We start from the raw sequence: 10,000 nt of genomic DNA, 5'->3' as shown, positions 1-10,000 counted from the left end.
TGAGGGTTATGCAAAATTATTTATTTGTTATTTTTGGAAGAGGAACGCTTTATAACCTTGATAGATTATCATTTCCGTTGAATGTTTTTATTTTTATATAGACTATTTATTGTTGGATAGTCAGATAGATAGATTGATAAATAATATGTATATCAGTGATTAATTTATGTAATTATTTGATTCTTTTGAAACTATATTATCATTTTCTTTGTTTTATACTTTCAGGAAAGGATGATGGCCTAGGTGTTGAGAATCTTCGTCACTCAGGAATGATAGCTGGTGAGACATCACAGGCCTACAGGGAAATTGTAACTTATTCTATGGTTACTTGTCGTGCCATTGGCATCGGTGCCTACTTGGTTAGGCTGGGACAGAGAGTGGTCCAGGTGGAGTCCTCTCACATTATCCTTACTGGCTTTGGGGCTCTGAACAAGGTATGAACAGAGAGGCAAAAGTTTTCTTTTATTGAAAGACTTGTGTTAATAGTTGTGTTTGTGGAGGATAATTTTGTGTATGTAAGGAGACTGAAGTATAGAGAAGAAAGAGAAATTATAGAACCCAGCTTTAAATGTTTTGTAAAAATGAATTCAAAATTTCTCAATATTCTAAGAGATAATACACATTTACCCATACAGCTATTAGGTCGTGAGGTGTACAGCAGCAACTCACAGCTAGGTGGTGTTCAGATCATGCATAACAATGGAGTTTCCCATGATGTTGCACCAAACGACTTAGAGGGAATTCATACCATGCTGCGTTGGCTGTCATTTATTCCAAAGGTACTGAATTTTTCTTTTCAGATTTTTCAAAAGATGTTACATTGCAAAGGATAAAATGGTCTATTCTCATATTTTTGTGCAGACGGGTTGAAACACGGCAGAGGTCATAAAAGAAAGTAGAAAAAACTAATTATCCATATTGGAACTTTGATTTTAAAGATTTGTCTATTAAAGTGACCCAAAGAATTTCCCATTCTGAGTACTCATATACTTATGAATTTTGCCATCCTGTAGGAGTTAAAGGCCAAAGATCATCAATTTTTAGATACTCACTTTTTAACTGATATAAATGGCTTGTTTGATTCCTGTTAATCTAATGGTTGATATTATGAACACAGACAAAGGATTCTCCACTCCCAATACTGCCTCCCGTGGATCCAGTGCACCGAGAAGTGGCTTTTGTGCCGACCAGAGCTCCCTATGACCCTCGGTGGCTGCTTGCAGGACGGCCATCACCAGCAAATCCAGCAGAATGGGAATCTGGGTTCTTTGACAAAGACTCTTTCCAGGTACTTTGTAAAAGAATTTTAGTGGAGTAAACTTGTTTTATGAGGTGTACTGTTTTACTAGTTGAAGATTTTGTCTGATTATGATTTGCAATAATTTGCAAGATCATGCAATGAATAAAAACAAAGGAAGAATAAAAGGTCTATATTTATTTTTAAAATTATGTCTGATAATGAAATATATAATTTCTATCGTATTCTGAAAATCTATGCAAATCTAATAAAAAATGTATTTTATTCAGGAAATTCTCCAACCATGGGCACAAACAGTCATCTGTGGCCGAGCAAGATTAGGTGGCATTCCTGTTGGCTGCATATGTGTTGAAACACGAACAGTTGAGCTTAACCTACTTGCTGACCCAGCCAACCCAGACTCTGAGGCTAAGGTAAGAGAACAATAACCTTTCAGAATCCTCTCTATTTGTGGACATGGAGAACACAAGTTTATGGATACTGTCTTGAAGAAACTGAATATAAGAGCAGCAGTGAAATAAGTTTGAATTGTCATTTGTTGAGCCCTTTTGTATTAGTTTTACATATTGCTTACTTTATGATCATTATATTATTTATATATATATCATGACTTTGCAAGTTACTGTTGTAAAGAATTCCTCTTCTCTTTTTTATACCAGACTGTATCGCAAGCCGGACAAGTTTGGTTCCCTGACTCTGCCTACAAGACTTCACAGGCCATTAAGGATTTGAATCATGAAGGTCTTCCTCTCATCATCTTTGCCAACTGGAGAGGCTTTTCAGGAGGAATGAAAGGTATAACTCATGATTTAGGATTTAAACCTCTTCCCTGCCAATTTATATTATTTATACTAATACACATCAATTCACAACCACCTAACTAGTATGTTTCTTGTCATTTGAGCTTGCAATCCCCCTACCCCCTCACACCCATTCTCTCTGTCTCTCTCTGTCTCTCTCTGTCTCTCTCTCTGTCTCTCTCTCTGTCTCTCTCTCTGTCTCTCTCTCTCTCTCTCTCTCTGTCTCTCTCTCTGTCTCTCTCTCTCTCTCTCTCTCTCTCTCTCTCTCTCTCTCTCTCTCTCTCTCTCTCTCTCTCTCTCTCTCTCTATATATATATATATATATATATATATATATATATATATAGATATATAGATATATAGATATATAGATATATAGATATATAGATATAGATTTATATTTATATTTATATTTATTTATTTATTTATTCTGCATTTCACAGACATGTATGAGCAGGTGATCAAATTTGGTGCATACATTGTTGATGCATTGCGAGAGTACAACCAGCCCATCTTGGTGTACGTCCCACCCTATGCTGAGCTACGAGGTGGGGCCTGGGTGGTGATTGACCCCACTATCAATGAGAGGCACATGGAAATGTATGCTGATCCACTCTCTAGGTTAGTAATTGTGGCATTTCTGGTTTGGAGGACTTTCTATATAAGATTTTACACTTGGGAAATGGTAGTTGTCATGATGTTGGTTAGGAAAGTTTTGATATATTTTGATGCCAATGGTCCTTTCATTTTTGCTTATAAGCTGGATATAACATCTATACACTATTGCTGATTTTGAAATGTGCATAAACAGAGGTGGTGTACTGGAGCCAGAGGGTACAGTCGAAATCAAATTCAAGAGCAAGGACCTGGTTAAGGCAATGTCACGATTGGATGCAACCATCCACCATTGGAACAGGGCAGTTGCTCAGCCTGATCTCTCACCTGAAGACCAAGCCAAAATCAGGAAGAAAATCAAGGAGAGACAGGAGCTGCTGATGCCCATTTATCACCAGGTAGGTTGAAACAATAGCTTTTGTATATCTCTTCTTGTTGAATATTTTGATGATATACTGAATGATGAATTATATCATTGTTATGTGTAGGCATGTAGATAGCAAAGGATAATCACTCAAAACAATTTTACTATTGCAGTTTGTGATTTTTTTAGTGCTTATGACATGGATAGTGGAAGTGCTTCAGTAATTTTTATACCAATTTCTCTTTAATGGCAGGGAAATTACTGAAATTATTCATACTTATTTTCACAGGTGGCAGTGACCTTTGCTGACCTTCATGACACTCCAGTCAGAATGCAGGAGAAGGGGGTCATTCAGGGAGTGGTCCCATGGGCACAGAGTCGTCAAACTCTTTACTGGCGCCTGAGAAGGCTGTTGGCTGAAGAGAGAGTCAAGAAGGAAATCAGGACTGTCCAACCAGAGTCTTCGGATGGCCAGATTGATGCCATGCTTCGGCGGTGGTTCTTTGAGGAAAGAGGATCTGTTGAGGTATGACGGCTGGTCCTGGGACATTCATGCAAGTGTTACTAATTTACTAACCAGTCATTATCTATTGGAGGAAATTTATAGTTCTGTTTATTTTCTTCTCTTTGTTCTTATGTCTATGGTATATTTTTCTTTTTGAATATGAATATATATATATATATATATATATATATATATATATATATATGTATATATATGTATATATATGTATATGTATGTATATATATGTATATGTCTATATATGTATATGTATATATATGTATATTTATATATGTATATGTATTTATGTATATATATATGTATCTGTATATATATGTATACGTATGTATATATATGTATATATTTATAAATAAATGTGTATATATTTATATATATATGTATATATATATGTACATATTTTATATATATATATATATATATGTGTATGTATATATGTATATTTGTATATATATATATTAATATGTATATGGTTATATATATATATATATATATTTATATATATGTATATATATATATATATATATATATATATATATATATATATATATATGTGTGTGTGTGTGTGTGTGTGTGTTGTATTTATATATATATATATATATATATATATATATATATATATATATATATATATATATAACACATATATATATATATGTACATATATATATGTATATATATATGTATATATATATGTATATATATATATACATATGTATATATATATGTGTATATATTTATATATATGTATATATATATATGTGTATATATTTATATATTTATATGTATATATATATATATGTATATATATATGTATATATATATACATTTATGTATATATATATACATATATATATGTATATATGTATGTATATATGTATGTATATATATGTATGTATATATGTATATATATATATATATATATATATATGTATATATAATATATATTATATATATATTATATATATATATATATTTATATATTTATATGTATATATATATATATGTATATATATATGTATATATATATACATTTATGTATATATATATACATATATATATGTATATATGTATGTATATATGTATGTATATATATGTATGTATATATGTATGTATATATGTATGTATACAAATTTATATATGAACAAATTTATATATGAACAAATTTCATAGCGACAAATGTAGAAGAAAGGTATGAATGAGACTGAATAAATAGAAATATTAGAATGATAATTCAGAGGTAACAAGTATAATAATTATGTCTTTGAAGAGGGTGTAAACAAAAGAAAAGAAAACAAAAATTAATTACTGGTATGTGGTATGGGATAGTGCTTATTTCTTAACCCTCTCTGGACGGGTGGTACAGTACTGTACCGCGCATTCAAAAGCCCAGTGGCCGGGCGGCACAGTATTGTGCCAGCCATTCAATTGATTTAGGCCTAATAATTAATTTTGAACGACATTGGCATGCACAAGGCTTTGGCGCCCCCCGTACGCCCGTTAATTGAAGTATCAATCATTGTTAAGTCATATGGAAAGCTGAGTTTGAAAAAGGGCTTATAAGAGGTCATAAGTTAAAGGTGCATTGCTTCTTTATTGAAAGACCTATTAAGATTTTTTTTTTTAAAGTTTGGTGGAAGGAAGTAGAAAGTCTTAAGTTTGTTTGTGTGGAATGATTATTTGACCATTTTTATATTATATGGATATGTTATATTATTCTGATATTATATGATATATATATATCCTTATATGTCATAATATACTGTGTTTGGATTTTTTTTTTTTTTTTTAATCTTTTTCCTTCTTCCTAGTTCACGTTTCCATATGCGTATCTTTGACATTATCCTGACATATTTCAGTTAGGCAAGTGCTTCTTTCACAGCTGTTCTAACCATTTCCCCTTCTATTTACTCTGGTTATCAAGAATCTGCCAGAGATCATAAAGAGATGTTTTGAATGATAAAAAAAAGGGAGACTAACTACTCACAAACCAAAGCAAAATAAAGCCAAAAAACAAAATAAAAAGCAAAACAAGGGGAAAAATAGGCAAAAATGTTGAACTTGCAGATATTACGGCAGACAACATCCATACCACAGTTTGCACCAAACATTCTGGCTGTCTTTAGATGGCTTCTTTGGTCACTGCTCTCCCTGGTTGCCATCCTTGTTCCGACTCGGGTCCAGCGGGCATTTGCTTCCTTTAACCCTCCTCCGCCACTCATGGTAGTTATTGGAATGTGATCAGACTTTTGTTTTGGAACTGGTGTTAATAATATATACAAATTCAAATGGTTATATTTATATGGTGATTTTTTTTTTTTTCCATTCTTGGTTTGATACAGGTATGATTTTAGAAATATCTTGAAGTCAACAAAATATTGCCATTTTCATTTTCTATTTTCTCATTTTGATTTTTTTTTAAATGCACCTGTCAATAAGAGTGTTCTTAAGGAAATGTGTTTGACAAAAGTAGATGATTGTTGATGAATATTTTCAGGTTAATTTAAACAATAGTACAATAAATGAGTTCACATTAATTTGAAATATGTTAAATGCTTACCATAACCAAGAAAGATGCATTAGGTTGCATCTGTAAAAAGTAAATTTAATATTACTTGGAGACAATAATATTATAAATGAAATAGTATTTATACATGCACTAACATTTACAATTACATGCACACGCACAATCACATGCACACTCATTTAAATGCACATGCACACGCACATGCACACACTCAAACACACTCACACGCACACTCACGCACACTTACACACACTCACGCACACTCACGCACACTCACACGCACACTCACACTCACAGTTAACCCTCTCTCATTCAAAAGCCCAATGGCCGGGATGGGTTAAATGCACGTGCACATTCTTGCACATGCACAGGCACACTCACAAGCATACACACAGGCACACTCACAGGCACAAGCACAGGCACACGCACAGGCACACTCATATACATACTCGCATGCATACTCACATGCATATTCACTTGCATACTCACATGCACACTCACTTGCACACTCACATGCACACTCACATACACACTCACACTTAATCGCACACGCAAACCGCTTGCACATGCATGTACACACACGAACACATGCACGTAGACCCACGAACACATGCACACTCATACTTAAATGCTTTCTTAAATTCATACTCACACATTCACACAACACACACACACACACACACACACACACACACACACACACACACACACACACACACACACACACACACACACACACACACACACACACACACACACACACACACACACACACACACACACACACACATACTCTCTCACTCTCACTCTCTCACTCTCACTCTCACTCTCACTCTCTCTCTCTCTCTCTCTCTCTCTCTCTCTCTCTCTCTCTCTCTCTCTCTCTCTCTCTCTCTCTCTCTCTCTCTCTCTCTCTCTCTCTCTCTCTCTTCTCTCTTTCTCTCTTTCTCTCTTCTCTCTTCTCTCTTCTCTCTTCTCTCTTCTCTCTTCTCTCTCTCTCTCTCTCTCTCTCTCTCTCTCTCTCTCTCTCTCTCTCTCTCTCTCTCTCTCTCTCTCTCTCTCTCTCACACACACACACACACACACACACACACACACACACACACACACACACACACACACACACACACACACACACACACCATGTTCATATATGTGTTCATAATTTATATATACTCTCTGACATCTATTTCACTATCTTTTAGATATTGATTGAAGATGCTCAGTTGCATGACTTAGATACAGCTTTCTTGCATAATTAATTATCACGCCTCTATGTTCTTTTTCATTTGCATCACTCTTGCATAGAAAGCTGTAGACAGATGCAAAAAATATGAATGGGGAGAAGGTACAGATATTAATCCTTGTTGGGGTTTTCAAGATCGTAGTAATTGTGATAGTGATGTTATTATCATTATCCTTGTTGTTATTATTATTATTATTTTTATTATTATTATTGTCATCATTATCATTTTTATTATTATCATTATCATAATTGTTGTTATTGTTGTTGTTACTGTTTTTGTTATTTTTATTATCATTATCACTATTTTTATTAATCATTAGGATAATGATAATGATAATAGTGATGATATAATTATCATATTTATCATTAACTGTATCATTATTATAATTATTATCATTGTTATTATTATTATTATCATTATTACTATTATTATTATTGATATTATTATTATTTGTATTTTTATTTGTATTACTTGTATTACTTCTATTATTATTGTTATTCTTCTTATTATTATTAGTGTTATTATTATTACTATTATAACTGTTTGTATTGTTACTATTTTTATATTTTTTTCTGTTATCATTATTATTATCATTTTTATTGTTATTACTATTACTGTTATTATTATTATTATTATTATTATTATTATTATTATTATTATTTCTAAAACATAATAGATCACATAAACCCCTTGTAATCCTCCATTTCACATCTCAAAGGATAAAAAAAAAGAGACCCGCCTTTTTTACCAAAGTCCCTCATTCCGTCATTTGTTTACGGTTTATGCACAATATATCAGAAACCAACTTTCCTCTCTGCCCCTAAAGAGCTACCTGTGGGACAGCGACAAGGCGGTGGCTGAGTGGGTGGATCGGCAGATGGAGGGTTCCTCTCCTGCTGGCACCCCCCCTGCCAACGAGGGATGCTCCACCTACCTGCTGGAGAACCTACAGCTCATGAAGAGGGACGCAGCTATCTCCAGGGTCAAGGATGTAATGAAGGTGCGTTAGGGGCTGGGGTGTGAGTGTGATGAGTGTGAGTGTGAGTGTGAGTGTGAGTGTGAGTGTGAGTGTGAGTGTGAGTGTGAGTGTGAGTGTGAGTGTGAGTGTGTGTGTGAGTGTGTGTGTGTGTGTGTGTGTGTGTGTGTGTGTGTGTGTGTGTGTGTGTGTGTGTGTGTGTGTGAGTGTGAGTGTGAGTGTGAGTGTGAGTGTGAGTGTGAGTGTGAGTGTGAGTGTGAGTGTGAGTGTGTGTATATATGTGTATGTGTGTGTGTGTGTGTGTGTGTGTGTGTGTGTGTGTGTGTGTGTGTGTGTGTGTGTGTGTGTGTGTTTTGAAGGTGTTATGCGGGTGTTATCCTGGTGAAATGGAATTCTAGTGTTTGTGGGTATTATTTTTTGTATTATTTTGTTTGTATATGTTGATATTAATATATTTGTGTTATTAATGATAGAGCTGATGATTATGATTATTATTGTTATTATTATTATCATTATTATTATTTTTATTATTATTATTATCATTATTATTATTATTATTATTATTATTATTATTGTTATTATTATCACTATTATATCATCAATATGAAAAGGCTAGAAGCACCTTACTTTCATTTATTTACTGAACTGCTTATTTTTCTTTCATTTTATGTTCATGATGGAAAATAATCTTGTTTTCTGCATGGAATTTTCAGGATTTCCCTGAAATAGCCATGGACACCATTGTACACATCATCAGACGTATGTCACCGGCCCAGCGTGCCGAAACCATGAAGGCACTGACCAACATGGACCTGATCAGCCAGCAGGCTGAGCCAGTCACCACGCCTGACCCCCAAGAGAACTCCAACTGACACTTGTTGTGGCGGTAGTAATCCTGTACTACTGGCCACATCCACCCCTGGTCACACTGACTCAGTGCGCAGGCCTTCCCTAGCTGCCATTGCCGGAATCCATACTTAAGAAGAGGAGTAATTGTAGGCAAAGAGATCTTTTGAATGTTTAAAAATAAACCAAAATGTAGATATTTTATATGAGTATTAGCAGAAAAAGGGAGTCAGCCATACACATTTCAAAAGATGTATTTTTAAACAAATTCATAAGAAGCAAGTATGATAGGAGGCATACCTAGATAAAGTATATTGATATTTGATGTTAATGAGATGTTGCAGACATACTTCTTCATGACAAGGGCTGATAAAACAAAAATAAAATTAAAACATTATATTTGATATGAATAAGAGCTAGTGTGATTCCATTTGTAAAATAGAGAAATTTTCCACTCCAGTAAGCATAATGGGTAGATAATATTAGACTGATTCTACATTTCTCTTTGTGAAAGAACTAATCTACATCTTTTATTGTAAAAAAGGAAAAAAATAAAAAAATCCCTTTTAAATTCCCGATTCTCTCCAGCAAAGATAATAAATCAAGAAATTATGTATGGTTGTAAAAAAATACTGTTAAAATACCTTAGATTTATCTTCTCTTTCCATGCAAGAGATCACGTCTATGTAATCAGATGTAAAGTTCAGATATTTATCACTTGTTAGCAAATTTGACCATGCATGTTAGCCATTATTCCTCTTTCGTTTGGCAGCATTGGCCAGGGGATGTTGTTCAGTTGTGGACTTGTAGGAGAGTGTGTGCAAGTTATGGAGGTTGTTGCCTTTTA

General features: G+C 33.7%; 1 protein-coding gene across 10 annotated transcripts in view; it reads left to right on the top strand.

Annotated features, from left to right (window-relative positions):
* The window catches only part of ACC (acetyl-CoA carboxylase), a 49,027-nt gene that overhangs the window by 37,653 nt on the left and 1,374 nt on the right, over positions 1-10,000 (top strand). For all 10 annotated transcript variants that reach the window (XM_086536057.1, XM_086536054.1, XM_086536055.1 and 7 more), the window contains 10 exons: positions 226-434; positions 636-779; positions 1,118-1,288; positions 1,528-1,671; positions 1,918-2,053; positions 2,502-2,679; positions 2,870-3,071; positions 3,327-3,563; positions 8,158-8,331; positions 9,021-10,000. The exon at positions 9,021-10,000 is cut by the window's right edge and continues 1,374 nt beyond it. In XM_086536057.1, coding sequence (XP_086392183.1) covers positions 226-434; positions 636-779; positions 1,118-1,288; positions 1,528-1,671; positions 1,918-2,053; positions 2,502-2,679; positions 2,870-3,071; positions 3,327-3,563; positions 8,158-8,331; positions 9,021-9,179 — 1,754 coding nt within the window. In that variant the 3' untranslated portion in view covers positions 9,180-10,000. The remainder of the gene's footprint in view (positions 1-225; positions 435-635; positions 780-1,117; positions 1,289-1,527; positions 1,672-1,917; positions 2,054-2,501; positions 2,680-2,869; positions 3,072-3,326; positions 3,564-8,157; positions 8,332-9,020) is intronic.

Source organism: Penaeus japonicus, unplaced genomic scaffold (genome assembly GCF_977035675.1).
Source record: "Penaeus japonicus unplaced genomic scaffold, GWHDUDI00000001_assembly GWHDUDI00000004, whole genome shotgun sequence".
Lineage (NCBI taxonomy): Eukaryota > Metazoa > Arthropoda > Malacostraca > Decapoda > Penaeidae > Penaeus > Penaeus japonicus.
This window is presented reverse-complemented; position numbering and strand designations above follow the sequence as displayed.